The sequence below is a fragment of the Musca autumnalis genome, unplaced genomic scaffold (genome assembly GCF_047663935.1).
Source record: "Musca autumnalis isolate F117 unplaced genomic scaffold, ASM4766393v1 scaffold_1, whole genome shotgun sequence".
Taxonomy (NCBI): Eukaryota; Metazoa; Arthropoda; class Insecta; order Diptera; family Muscidae; genus Musca; species Musca autumnalis.
In genome coordinates, this window is record NW_027411644.1 from 80,399,128 (window position 1) to 80,414,392 (window position 15,265).

At 33.3% G+C, this 15,265-nt stretch overlaps 1 protein-coding gene across 1 annotated transcript in view; it reads right to left on the minus strand.

Moving 5' to 3' along the window:
* The window catches only part of LOC141402034 (uncharacterized), a 1,128,858-nt gene that overhangs the window by 315,778 nt on the left and 797,815 nt on the right, over positions 1-15,265 (minus strand). Inside the window, exon 6 of the mRNA XM_073982660.1 lies at positions 2,949-3,186. Coding sequence (XP_073838761.1) covers positions 2,949-3,186 — 238 coding nt within the window. The remainder of the gene's footprint in view (positions 1-2,948; positions 3,187-15,265) is intronic.

Sequence of the window (15,265 nt, forward strand, 5' to 3'; positions counted from 1 at the left end):
TTTTTTCAGCCATCAACAGAGCTCTAAGCGTGTATTTTTAAAAATATTTTTTTTTCAACCACCGACGGAGCTATTATATATATTTTTTTCAACCACCAACAGAGCTCTAAGCGTGTATTTTTAAGAATATTTTTTTTCAACCACCGACGGAGCTATTATATATATTTTTTCAACCACCAACAGAGCTTTAAGCGTGGGTTTTTAAGAATATTTTTTCAACCACCAACAGAGCTTTATGCGTGGATTTTTAGAATATTTTTTTCAAGCACCAACAGAGCTCTAAACGTGGATCTTTAAAAATGTTTTTTTCAACCACCAACAGAGATTTAAGCGTGGATTTTTTGAAATATTTTTTTCAAACACAAACAGAGCTCTAAGCGTGGATTTTTAAAAATGTTTTTTTCAACCACCAACAGAGCTCCAAGAGTGGATTTTGAAGCATTTTTTTCAACCACCAGCAGAGCTCTAAGCGTGGATTTTTAAGAATATTTTTTTCAACCAGCAACAGAGCTCTAAGCATGGATTTTTAAGAATATTTTTTTTCAACCACCAACAGAGCTCCAAGTTTGAATTTTGAAGCATATTTTTTTCAACCACCAGCAGAGCTCTAGGCGTGGATTTTTAAGAATATTTTTTTCAACCACCAGCAGAGCTCTAGGCGTGGATTTTTAAGAATATTTTTTTCAACCACACACAGAGCTCAAAGCGTGGATTTTTAGGAATATTTTTTTCAATCACCAGCAGAGCTCTAGGCTTGGATTTTTAAGAATATTTTTTTCAACCACCAACAGAGGTTTAAGCCTTCGGTTTTGTAAGAATATTTTTTCAGCCATCAACAGAGCTCTAAGCGTGTATTTTTAAGAATATTTTTTTTTTCAACCACCGACGGAGCTATTATATATTTTTTTTTCAACCACCAACAGAGCTCTAAGCGTGTATTTTTAAGAATATTTTTTTTCAACCACCGACGGAGCTATTATATATATTTTTTTCAACCACCAACAGAGCTTTAAGCGTGGGTTTTTAAGAATATTTTTTTCAACCACCAACAGAGCTTTATGCGTGGATTTTTAGAAAATTTTTTTCAAGCACCAACAGAGCTCTAAACGTGGATTTTTAAAAATGTTTTTTTTTTCAACCACCAACAGAGATTTAAGCGTGGATTTTTATGACTATTTTTTTCAAGCACAAACAGAGCTCTAAGCGTGGATTTTTAAAAATGTTTTTTTCAACCACCAACAGAGCTCCAAGAGAGGATTTTGAAGCATTTTTTTTCAACCACCAGCAGAGCTCTAAGCGTGGATTTTTAAGAATATTTTTTTCAACCAGCAACAGAGCTCTAAGCGTGGATTTTTAAGAATATTTTTTTTCAACCACCAACAGAGCTCCAAGTTTGAATTTTGAAGCATATTTTTTTCAACCACCAGCAGAGCTCTAGGCGTGGATTTTTAAGAATATTTTTTTCAACCACCAGCAGAGCTCTAGGCGTGGATTTTTAAGAATATTTTTTTCAACCACACACAGAGCTCAAAGCGTGGATTTTTAGGAATATTTTTTTCAATCACCAGCAGAGCTCTAGGCTTGGATTTTTAAGAATATTTTTTTCAACCACCAACAGAGGTTTAAGCCTTCGGTTTTGTAAGAATATTTTTTCAGCCATCAACAGAGCTCTAAGCGTGTATTTTTAAGAATATTTTTTTTTCAACCACCGACGGAGCTATTATATGTATATATTTTTTTCAACCACCAACAGAGCTCTAAGCGTGTATTTTTAAGAATATTTTTTTTCAACCACCGACGGAGCTATTATATATATTTTTTTCAACCACCAACAGAGCTTTAAGCGTGGATTTTTAAGAATATTTTTTTCAACCACCAACAGAGCTTTATGCGTGGATTTTTAGAATATTTTTTTCCAGCACAAACAGAGCTCTAAGCGTGGATTTTTAAAAATGTTTTTTTCAACCAGCAACAGAGCTCCAAGAGTGGATTTTGAAGCATATTTTTTTCAACCACCAGCAGAGCTCTAAGCCTGGATTTTTAAGAAAAATTTTTTTTCAACCAGCAACAGAGCTCTAAGCGTTGATTTTTAAGAATATTTTTTTTTCAACCAACAACAGAGGTCCAAGATTGAATTTTGAAGCATATTTTTTTCATCCACCAGCAGAGCTCTTGGCGTGGATTTTTAAGAATATTTTTTTTCAGCCAGCAACAGAGCTCTTGGCGTGGATTTTTAAGAATATTGACCAACTTTTCTTTAGAAAAGTGTCTGTAAAACCAACGCTTCTATAGAAAAGTGTCAGTGATACCAACCTTTCTATAGAAAAGTAAATGTGTCTGCGAGAAAACTTTTGTGTAAAAAGCTGTGTATGAGGCCAACTTTCTTATAGAAAATTGTCTTTGAAATCAAGCTTTCTCTAGAAAAATTATGCTTAATCCGGCCTTGGTAATGCATCCAGATTACGTGGTGATACTTGAAACAATCCATTCAAAGTCCATGCCATACTTTAGTTCTCAAAATTTTCATAACCTACAAAAAAGGAAAACGGCCTGAAATGGGCAACACACAGAAACCATAAAACAGCTGAAATGGATGGCCTGCCGTTTTTCAAACAAAGCTGGATGCCATGGGGAGGGAGGCTTGCTATGGCACCATTGTTTCATGTCGATCGAATTGGACAAGTGTCCAACTAAATGTGTACTATTTTGCGTACACAAACAAAAAAAAAAACCTAGAAACTGTTTGGAGGAAACTGTAACGATTGAGGATGTGTTTAAGTGTGTGTGTTGTGTTTCAGCACAACTTGTCTTTTGGGTGTTACACTGTTGTTACTGTCATTGTTATCCCTTTGTGTATGTGTCATTATTTCAGTAGTTGTTGTTATTTTTGTTGTTGTTGCTTTTGTCGTCCACCTGTAATGCCTAGCTGGCTATTTGCCCATACTTACCACGTACAACCAACCGTACCGGTTGACTGGTTAAAGCATCCTGTGTTGTAAAATCACTTGCCGTCACCTGACATTCCCAAAGGCCATCATCAAAATCCAATGTAGCAGAGCGTATCCACAACGAACAGTCGCCACCAATCTGCATTGGTGGCGGATGTAGATCCAAATGCAGGCCACCGCTTGGCGTTGAGGATGGCCGGGCGGCCCATTCGTATTTCTTGGCATAAATGCCAACGGGCTGAAATGAAACAGAGAAGAGAAGGTGGAGAGATGAGTGGTAAAGCATTAAAAATCACAGCAAATAGAAACATAAAAATGAAAAGCATCGTAAAATTGGGAATTCTATTCAGAAAAAAAGCGAATACTGAAAGTAGTTCACATTCAATTGTTGCCCAAGGAATCCTTTGTTTTTTTGTTTCTTTTCTTGGTTATTTTTGGTTAGTTTTTGTGATATGACCATTGGCCTAGGCTGCAAATACATAGTTTGGCAGCCTAGCTTTAGAAGGGTTGGCTGGTTATTGGTCACATTCTTATGAATGTGACCAGAGAGTAATTAGTACATCAAAGGATGTATGCATTTCTTTGAGAGTTGTTTGGGAATGAATGTGGTTATTGTGGCTATTGACGTTGATTGTGACATTTGTTGTAAAGCTTTGTGATGTGTGACCATGGAAGAGAACTTTTTTTTTTTTTGAAAAGGACAGAAGGTAGGAATGATAAAGGATTCTATGTTGAAAGAATATTTTTTGGTAAATCCACGGTGGAGACTCTTTTTTCGTTTTTTTAATCCACGCTGGAGACTCTTTTTTCGTTTTTTTTAATCCACGCTGGAGACTTCTTGTCGTTTTTTTAATCCACGCTGGAGACTTTTTGTCGTTTTTTTAATCCACGCTGGAGACTTTTTGTCGTTTTTTTAATCCACGCTTAAGCCTCTATTTCTTTTTTTTTTAATCCACGCTTAAGCCTCTTTTTCTTTTTTTTAATCCACGCTTGAGGCTCTTTTGTCGTTTTTTTAATCCACGCTTGAGGCTCTTATGGAGGCTAAAATGTTTTTTTTAATCCCGCTTGAAGCTCTTTTGGTGAATATTTTTTTTAAATCCACGCTTGAGGCTCTTTTGGTTTTTTTTTAATCCACGCTTGAGGCTCTTATGTAGGCTAAATTCTTTTTTTAATCCACGCTTGAAGCTCTTTTGGTGCATATTTTTTTTTAAATCCACGCTTGAAGCTCTTTTGGTGAATATTTTTTTAATCCACGCTTGAAGCTCTTTTGGTGGCTAAAAACAAATTTTTAGAAATCCACGCTTGAGGCTCTTTTGGTGGCTAAAAACCAAATTTTCAGAAATCCACGCTTGAGGCTCGTTTGCTGGCTAAAAACTAAATTTTTAGAAATCCACGCTTGTTGCTCTGGTGGTGCTTGAAAAAATATTCGTTTAAAAATCCACGCTTGTTGGTCGGGTGGTGCTTGAAAAAATATTCGTTTAAAAATCCACGCTTGTTGGTCGGGTGGTGCTTGAAAAAATATTCGTTTAAAAATCCACGCTTGTTGGTCGGGTGGTGCTTGAAAAAATATTCGTTTAAAAATCCACGCTTGTTGGTCGGGTGGTGCTTGAAAAAATATTCGTTTAAAAATCCACGCTTGTTGGTCGGGTGGTGCTTGAAAAAATATTCGTTTAAAAATCCACGCTTGTTGGTCGGGTGGTGCTTGAAAAAATATTCGTTTAAAAATCCACGCTTGTTGGTCGGGTGGTGCTTGAAAAAATATTCGTTTAAAAATCCACGCTTGTTGGTCGGGTGGTGCTTGAAAAAATATTCGTTTAAAAATCCACGCTTGTAGGTCGGGTGGTGCTTGAAAAAATATTCGTTTAAAAATCCACGCTTGTTGGTCGGGTGGTGCTTGAAAAAATATTCGTTTAAAAATCCACGCTTGTTGGTCGGGTGGTGCTTGAAAAAATATTCGTTTAAAAATCCACGCTTGTTGGTCGGGTGGTGCTTGAAAAAATATTCGTTTAAAAATCCACGCTTGTTGGTCGGGTGGTGCTTGAAAAAATATTCGTTTAAAAATCCACGCTTGTTGGTGTGGTGGTGCTTGAAAAAATATTCGTTTAAAATCCACGCTTGTTGGTCTGGTGGTGCTTGAAAAAATATTAGTCCACACTTGCGGTTCTAGCGGTTGCTAGAAAAAATATTCTTTAACAATCCAAGTCACCCCAAAAATGTTAGACCCTTTCAATATCTAATCTTCCAAACTTTGTGAGAAACCCCATATCCATGTAAGTACAGCATAATTCTATTTTTCACTTTGCTTTTTTGTTCTTGTGCACTACACACAACAACACTTCCAATTCCAACACATTGTCCTTTGCATAAATAAGAGTAAAGACAAAAAAATGCAATTGCAACAACAACAACAAGAAATAAGAACAATAGTTGCATAAATAAGTCTACTTTAAACTTGTTATCGTTGTTTGATTAGCAAAATAAGTTACAAACACATACACAACAACACACACACACACTTTTACATCCGTACATGCTCAAAGAAATAACAATTTAAATTTCAAGGAAACGTGTTTAGTTGCATGTTTTCCACAACATTTGTGTGTCTGTGGGAGTGTGCGTGAGAATAATTTCTGTTTCCTTTTCGATTGAGTATTGTTAGGTTTGACATCTGTATGTTTGTGTGTGTGGGTTTCTGAGAATTGGAAATCCTATTTATTCGACATGTAAATGGGAAATTGTATTTTTTTTGTTATTTTTGTTTACTAATTGGAAATTAAATTACAATTAGTGCTCCAAGCTAAAGATCAAATTAGTCCTACGTATTTACACAGCCTTAAGTTATTGTTATTGTTGTTTGCAAAGGTATGATGTTAGGTACGTAGGTTTGAGCCACACATGTATGGAAATTGAAACTCGTAATTGGCAAATGTAGCTGCAAGGAAGTTTCACAACGCAAATGTAGATATAGCTGTCGTGGAATTTGATTTTGAGAAATTCTTTCTTTCCAATGACCTTCAACCATTTTACTTAAAACCCCAAGCCAGCTAAATAAATCGAACTTAAAAATTTCAACACAATTATTAAAATATTTTTCTTGGTTGTGCCACTGTCAAGAGATTTTCAAATATTCCTTTTCCAAATGAATGCATTTTATTATTCGCATAATCAACATTTACAATTGCCTTCATTTCCAGAACGAATTTCACAATCAAAATTTGAAAATGTATGTCTATCAAAATAGTTGAAAAGAATTTTGAAGAAGAACGTTTTATTAGCATTTCGAATAAGTCAAGTACTCTTTCTCTTGAAATGTCTTGCTGTGTGTGCTAATTGTTGAAACTTTTGCCTTAATGTTGGGTAAATATTTGCCAACATTGAAAAATTTTGTAATGGATATCAACAATGTAGTATTTACCAAGAAATGCAATGCCAACGAAGGGTAGCCAACAACAACAACAAGGACAATGATGGCAATTGACACAAGAGGGATAATAATCATAAACAAACAAGAATAAAAGATTCAAATAGCAAAACCAAAATTATATTTGAGTGTACAATAAATTGTACGTTAGGGTGAGTCGAATGAATATTTTTTGTAGCACCCATAGAGCCACAATCATGGATTTTTAAACGAATATTTTTCAGCAACCAGAGAGACACAAGCGCGAATCTTTAAAGAGTATTTGTTTCGCAACCACATAGCCAAAGCGTGGATATTTAAAGAATACTTTTTTCAGCAACCACAAAGCCACAAGCGTGGATTTTTAAAGAATATTTTTTTCCAGCAACCACAAAGCGTGGATTTTTAAAGAATAATTTTTCCAGCAACCACAAAGCTTGGATTTTTAAAGAATAATTTTTCCAGCAACCACAAAGCGTGGATTTTTAAAGAATAATTTTTCCAGCAACCACAAAGCGTGGATTTTTAAAGAATAATTTTTCCAGCAACCACAGAACCACAAGCGTGGATTTTTAAAGAATAATTTTTCCAGCAACCACAGAACCACAAGCGTGGATTTTTAAAGAATAATTTTTCCAGCAACCACAGAACCACAAGCGTGGATTTTTAAAGAATAATTTTTCCAGCAACCACAGAACCACAAGCGTTGATTTTTAAAGAATAATTTTTCCAGCAACCACAGAACCACAAGCGTGGATTTTTAAAGAATAATTTTTCCAGCAACCACAGAACCACAAGCGTGGATTTTTAAAGAATAATTTTTCCAGCAACCACAGAACCACAAGCGTGGATTTTTAAAGAATAATTTTTCCAGCAACCACAGAACCACAAGCGTGGATTTTTAAAGAATAATTTTTCCAGCAACCACAGAACCACAAGCGTGGATTTTTAAAGAATATTTTTTCCAGCAACCACAGAACCACAAGCGTGGATTTTTAAAGAATAATTTTTCCAGCAACCACAGAACCACAAGCGTGGATTTTTAAAGAATATTTTTTCCAGCAACCACAGAACCACAAGCGTGGATTTTTAAAGAATAATTTTTCCAGTAACCGCATAACCACAAGCGTGGATTTTTAAAGAATATTTTTTCCAGCAACCACAGAACCACAAGCGTGGATTTTTAAAGAATATTTTTTCCAGCAACCGCATAACCACAAGCGTGGATTTTTAAAGAACATTTTTCCCAGCAACCACAGTACCTCAAGCGTGGATTTTTAAAGAACATTTTTCCCAGCAACCACAGTACCTCCAGCGTGGATTTTTAAAGAATATTTTTTTTCAACAACCACAGAACCACAAGCGTGGATTTTTAAAAAATATTTTTTCCAGCAACCACAGAACCACAAGCGGGGATTTTTAAAAAATATTTTTTCCAGCAACCACAGAACCACAAGCGGGGATTTTTAAAAAATATTTTTTCCAGCAACCACAGAACCACAAGCGGGGATTTTTAAAAAATATTTTTTCCAGCAACCACAGAACCACAAGCGGGGATTTTTAAAAAATATTTTTTCCAGCAACCACAGAACCACAAGCGGGGATTTTTAAAAAATATTTTTTCCAGCAACCACAGAACCACAAGCGGGGATTTTTAAAAAATATTTTTTCCAGCAACCACAGAACCACAAGCGGGGATTTTAAAAAACATTTTTCCATTTTTTTTTTGAAGAATATTATTTCGTTCGTTTAATTTTGTTCAATTCCCTTAAAGACTTTAAAGCCCTTTCTGCATTTTGAAAAATATCTAAAATACTGTCATATGTTTTCAGATTGAATATTGTGGTCACTTTGTGATCCACAGAAATAATGAAAATCGAAATTGTTTTTTTTTTTTTTTTGTATGCATAGAACAAAAATAAACATTTATGTATATTAAAATGATACTATTCTATTTACATACATATCTTCCGTTAAGTTATAGATTGACCCTCTACATATTAAACAAAACTTGAACTCCAGAGTCTTTAGACCACCTCAAATAAGCACACATACATATACACATGTACATAGTTGAAACTTTTTGGTTGTTGAGGGAGGTCCGTTTGACATATTAAACTGACATCTTGATTGTTTTGCTGTGGTCAGTAAGAGTAATTTATTAAAATGTCATGTTGTGGTTACTGGCTGTAAGGTTTTTTTGTTGTTTTTGTTTTTGTGCTGTTTACAATTTCACAATTTTACACTGAAAACATACACACACATACACAAAAAACACACAGACCCAAACAGCAGAGTAAAGCTGTTTGCCAAAATAATTTACAATGTCAGTTAAAAAATGTGCCGTCCAAAAAATTGGAACTTTAGTGAAGCCAAACTAAATTCAAATATTTTATAGGAAAAAATATAAAGAGAACTTTAACAAATTATATTTTGCTTCTATAAAAAATCAGGTATTTTTTGTTCAATAGAAAAAAAATCAGACCCCTGTTCCTGTGGTATTTTTTTTTTCTATAGAAAAAAATCTGAACTCAGTTTCTGAGGTATTTTTTTCTATAGAAAAAAGTCCGACCTCAGTTTCTGAGGTATTTTTTTCTGTAGAAAAAAATCCGACCTCAGCTTCTGAGGTATTTTTTTTTTCTATAGAAAAAAAATCCGACCTCAGTTTCTGAGGTATTTTTTTTCTATAGAAAAAAATCCGACCTCAGTTTCTGGGTAGAAAAAAATCCGACCTCAGTTTCTGAGGTATTTTTTTTCTATAGAAAAAAATCCGACCTCAGTTTCTGAGGTATTTTTTTCTATAGAAAAAAGTCTGACCTCAGCTTCTGAGGTATTTTTTTTTTCTATAGAAAAAATCCGACCTCAGTTTCTGAGGTATTTTTTTTTTCTATAGAAACAAATCCGACCTCAGTTTCTGAGGTATTTTTTTTATAGAAAAAAATCCGACCTCAGTTTCTGAGGTATTTTTTGCTATAGAAAAAAAATCAGACCTCAGTTTCTGAGGTATTTTTTGCTATAGAAAAAAAATCAGACCTCAGTTTCTGAGGTATTTTTTGCTATAGAAAAAAATCCGACCTCAGTTTCTGAGGTATTTTTTGCTATAGAAAAAAATGAGACCTCAGTTTCTGAGGTATTTTTTGCTATAGAAAAAAATCAGACCTCAGTTTCTGAGGTATTTTTTTATAGAAAAAAAACAGACCTCAGTTTCTGAGGTATTTTTTTATAGAAAAAAATCAGACCTCAGATTCTGAGGTATTTTTTCTATAGAAAAGAATCCGACCTCAGTTTCTGAGGTATTTTTTTTTCTATAGAAAAAATCAGACCTCAGTTTCTGAGGTATTTTTTTTCTATAGAAAAAAATCAGACCTCAGTTTCTGAGGTATTTTTTTTTCTATAGAAAAACATCAGACCTCAGTTTCTGAGGTATTTTTTTTCTATAGAAAAAAATCAGACCTCAGTTTCTGAGGTTTTTTTTCTATAGAAAAAATCAGACCTCATTTTCTGGGGTATTTTTTCTATAGAAAAAAATCAGACCTCAGTTTCTGAGGTATTTTTTTTTCTATAGAAAAAATCAGACCTCAGTTTCTGAGGTATTTTTTTTTTCTATAGAAAAAATCCGACCTCAGTTTCTAAGGTTTTTTTCCCTAAAAAAAAATCCCACCTCAGTTTCTGAGTTATTTTTTTCTATAGAAAAAAAATCCGATCTCCGTTTCTGAGGTATTTTTCTTTTTTCTATAGAAAAAAATCAGACCTCAGTTTCTGAGGTATTTTTTTCTATAGAAAAAAAAATCCGACCTCAGTTTCTGAGGTATTTTTTTCTATAGAAAAAAAATCCGACCTCAGTTTCTGAGGTATTTTTTTCTATAGAAAAAAATCCGACCTCAGTTTCTGAGGTTATTTTTTCTATAGAAAAAAAATCAGACCTCAGTTTCTGAGGTTATTTTTTTCTATAGAAAAAAATCAGACCTCAGTTTCTGAGGTATTTTTTTCTATAGAAAAAAAATCCGACCTCAGTTTCTGAGGTATTTTTTTCTATAGAAAAAAATCCGACCTCAGTTTCTGAGGTATTTTTTTTTTTTCTATAGAAAAAAATCCGACCTCAGTTTCTGAGGTATTTTTTTCTATAGAAAAAAATCCGACCTCAGTTTCTGAGGTATTTTTTTTTTCTATAGAAAAAATCCGACCTCAGTTTCTGAGGTATTTTTTTTTTTTCTATAGAAAAAATCCCACCTCAGTTTCTGAGTTATTTTTTTCTATAGAAAAAAATCCGATCTCCGTTTCTGAGGTATTTTTTTCTATAGAAAAAAATCTGACCTCAGTTTCTGAGGTATTTTTTTCTATAGAAAAAAATCCGACCTCAGTTTGTGGGGTATTTTTTTATAGACAAAAATTAGGACCTCTGTTTCTAGGGTATTTTTCTCTGTAGAAAAATTCAGACCTCAGTTTCTGAGGTATTTTTTTCCATAGAAAAATATCGGTCCTCAGTTTCTGAGGTATTTTTTGCTATAGAAAAAATGAGACCTCAGTTTCTGAGGTCTGCCTATTTTAAGCATTTGGCATGAAAAAACTCACATTATAGTTCACTTTAAAAAAAATATTTCTTAATGGTTAAATTTGAATGAACAATAAAACATTTAATCTCCACTTCCATTAGTTAAATCTGCCGTAATATATTTACCCCAAATGCCCTTTTCCGTGTTGTTTTTTCTTCTGATATGTTGTTATTAATGTTATTGATTGTGTAATTGTGTAATTTACATACATATCTTTGCACTCTCTCGGATGTTTTTTTCCTCTTCCATATACATAATCTCTTAACGACTTTAGTCCAATTTGTGAATGAGATAGTATTCCGCAATTATGGCCATAAAACAAATAGGTTGAAAACAACAGACTTCCATCAATTTATAATTATTGCGTTTGTTAACAGGCAATACTTTTGTTTGTTCGTTTTGTTGTTGTTGTTATTGTTGGTGGTTTTTATTCCGGAGGACCAAAGTTTATCAATCCAAAGTTTGCTGTTGATGATGCCGCTTTTTGTTGATGCTGTGTTGTTGGCATTGTCATTAATCTTGTAACAATTACACGATGCAATTTGTGCGCGTGTGTGTGAGTGAGTATATGTAGTTTTAGTCGTATGGAGATAGCATTGTGTTGGGTTTTTAAATTTGTAAAACAAGAAGAAGGGGTCTATAGAAGCACCCTTTCCTTCAGAAAGGGTCTATGGATGCTACGCTATGTTTTCCTGAAGAACCCCTAACTGCTTCAATATTTTACAATACCTTATTTTACTTTGTCTTTTCATCGAAGTTTTCACCAACCCCTACTGCGTTTGTGCCAAATTCCTTTCATACCATTTGTAGTTAATTGAGAAATGCTCAAAAGGGCAAAGTAAAAGAGAAGCTTTTTCTGGTTTAAATGCAATTGACTGGAATCATCACGCATTTTTCAGAATGTTGCAAACCATATAACAATCCTTTTACACCATCCATCCATAAGATATTTCAAATAAATAAATGGATAAATATATTTCATGAAAAACAATAATATGAGAATCCTGCTTCTCTTTTTTATGCAATGTAAAGGCTTATCCGTTTATTACAGTTTTATATGTTTATCAGCCATTAATTTGTTGGGAACAATATACGAACATACTACACCATGATCAGTGCTGTTGCCATTCGAAAAATTTATACTCTTTGGATTTTTAGTTATCGCGCTGTTACTTTTTGGCGTTGATGAACGCCAAAAACAACAAAACAGTACAATAAAATAAAGTTGCAACGAATTTATATGTTTGAGTTTTTTATAAACTGCTTGCCTGTCATGCATTCATTGTTGCAATATCCACACACTCACACACACATAAACATACGTTCTTTGGGACAAAGTCATTGAGTTTTATTTGACTTTTTTTCCCTCTCTCTCTCTCTCTCTCTCTCTCTCTTTTATTTGTTAATCCATATTCACACGATATGGCAGTGTAATTTGTTCAATCCTTTTATTGTTTGACCGACCAGGGTAGTTACCATAAATATCAGAGGTCCTTTATTACGATTTTTCACTATGGATAGTATATAAAAAAAGGCTATAGTTTTTTGTAAACATTTAATTGTTCTATGAAATATCAGAAGGTTCGCTTTTTTCACATTGCTGCACAAATTAAAATAAAAATGTGAAATATTTGTTCGGAAAAAAAATTGCTTCACATTACAAAACTGTTTTGGGAAAAACACCCATCCAGGTTTACTGGGGGCAAAGAATTTTTTAATATTAAAATTAACAAGGCCATAACAAGGGATTTCAAATTACACACGTAACAATGTAGAAGGTATAAAATAAAATTATGTTCAAATTGGCTTTCACATGTATTTACAATTGTTCACACATATAAGGAGAAGATATGTATGTATGTATATTAGGGTTTAGCTTTTATGCCAATTGTGGGAAGTCTTTATTGTCGGGGTGAAACTAGAGACTAGATGATTATCCTCTGAATTACTATAAATTCGCCACCAAAATTTAGTCTCTGAATCTTGTTTGAAAATTCATGGACTAAATTTATTGATCTGAAATTTTGTAATTTTTTCAGAGACTAAATTCTGATCAATAATCTGGGATCTTTTAAAGAATTTTCTAAGACTACCCTCAGACCAAGAATTGCAGATTTTTTAAAGGATTTTCTAAGACTACCCTCAGACCTATAACGGTAGATTTTTTCAAACATTTTCTAAGACTACCCTCAGACTAATAATCGTGGATTTTTTAAAGAATTTTCTAAGACTACCCTCAAACTAATAATCGTGGATTTTTTTAAAGAATTTTCTAGGACTAAAATCTGGATTTTTAAAGAATTTTCTAAGACTAACTTCTGCCCAATAATAGTGGAATTTTTAAAAAATTTTCTGAGATTAATTTGGGCCCGATAACCTTGGCTTCTTAAAAGAATTATTCAAGACAAACTTGTGGCCAATAATCGTGGATTTTTAAAAGAATTATTTAAGACTATTTTCTGCTCAATAATCGTGGATTTTTAAAAGAATTATTTAAGACTATTTTCTGCTCAATAATCGTGGATATTTTAAAGCATTTTCACCGACTTACTACAGATAAAAATCGTGGATTTGTAAAGAATACCCGTAGATCAACTTCAGACCAATAGTAGTGAATTTTTAAGGAATTTCTGAAGACCAACTTCAGACCATTAATCATGTATTTTTAAAGATTTTTCATGGACTAAATTCAGATCAATAATCGTAGATTTTCTAAAGAAATTCCTCAGACCAATTTTGTAAATTTTTTAAAGAATTTTCAGAGACTAAATTCAGATCAATAATCGGGGATTTTTTAAAGAAATTTCGGAGACCAACTTTGTGAATCTTTTAAAGAATTTCCGAAGACTATCTTCAGACCAATAATCGTGGATTTTTAACGAATTTATAGGGACTAAACTCAGACCAACAATCATGGATTTTTGAAGAATTTTCAGCGACTAAATTCAGACCAATATTTGTGATTTTTTTTTTTAAAAAATTCTCAGAGACTGATATCAGACCAATAATTATGGACTTTTTAAGAATTTCTAGAGACTAACATGAGACCAATAACCGTGGATTTTCTAAAGAATTTCCGGAGACTAACTTCAGGCCAATAATTGCAAATTTTAACACTTTTCAAAGACCAATTCCAGGCCAAGAATAGTGGATTTTTAAAAAAAACTTTTAGTGACTAAATTCAAGCAAACGATTGTGTATTTTTTAAAGAATTATCAGAGACTAAATTCAGACCACCAATCAGGAATTTTTTCTAGAGGCCAAAATTTCTAGAGGCCAAAGACAGAACAAAAATCCTGGATAGTTTAAATATTTTTCAGAGGCCAAATTCAGGCCAACAATAAAGGATTTCTTAAAGACAAAATGTCGTGGATTTTTTAAAGAAAATTTAGAGACTAAATTCAGATCGTGAATTCACAGAGATTAACTTCAATCCAATAATTGTGGATTTTTTAAAGAGTTTTCGGAGACCAACTTTAGAAAAACAATCATGAATTTTTAAAGAATTTTAGGAGACTAATTAATTTCAGACCAATAACACTGTGACACAAAATGGAACTCAAAGTCTGGGGGGTGAAAGCCCTTGATGAGTATATTAAGAACCCAAAAGGAAATTTTCGCCATAGGTCAAGTTTCTGAGATATCGCGCGATGAAGTTTTTGATTTTTTCTCTATAATACTTTGGGAGATAGCTCAATATCTCTGCTTGGCCGGAAGGACAGTTCTGCCGTAGGTCAAGCTTCTGAGTTATGGCGTGATCAAATTTCGTTAGGTATTTTGTCATGCAGGTATGTATAGTTTGTCAAGAAAGAATTCATTTCGCTATAACTCAGAAGTTTAACCTACGGCAGAACTGTCCTTCCGGGTTCATCACACTATCTTCATCGACATTCATCACCAAAAAGATTTTTTAACCCCCCAGCCTTTGATCTCCATATTTGCGCGTACTGATATTTTTCCTTAAAAACGGTTTACGAAAACGGGTTTTTTGTTCTAGAACTGCAACTAGCAAAGTTTTCATAAGCGAATTAATTTAATTTGATTGACAACTCTATAAGCTTTTCAATGGTATACATATAAGTTTAATCGGTTACTTAAAACCGGTTCAAAAATCGGTTTTAATGTCGGAATATCCGGTTCAAAAATTGAGATAACCGTATATATCCTCCAAGAAAATTTGTTATTAACGTGTTCGTCATTACAAGAGCTATTTGTCGTAAATATTTCAGAAGCACCCCAGATGTCTACATAAGCAATAACCAATTGTTATGTCTACATACCTATACATAACAAATAACGAATATACAGAAAAACCAAACAGAATTTAATTCTGAACCAAGTCCGAATAAATGTCAAAAATGACA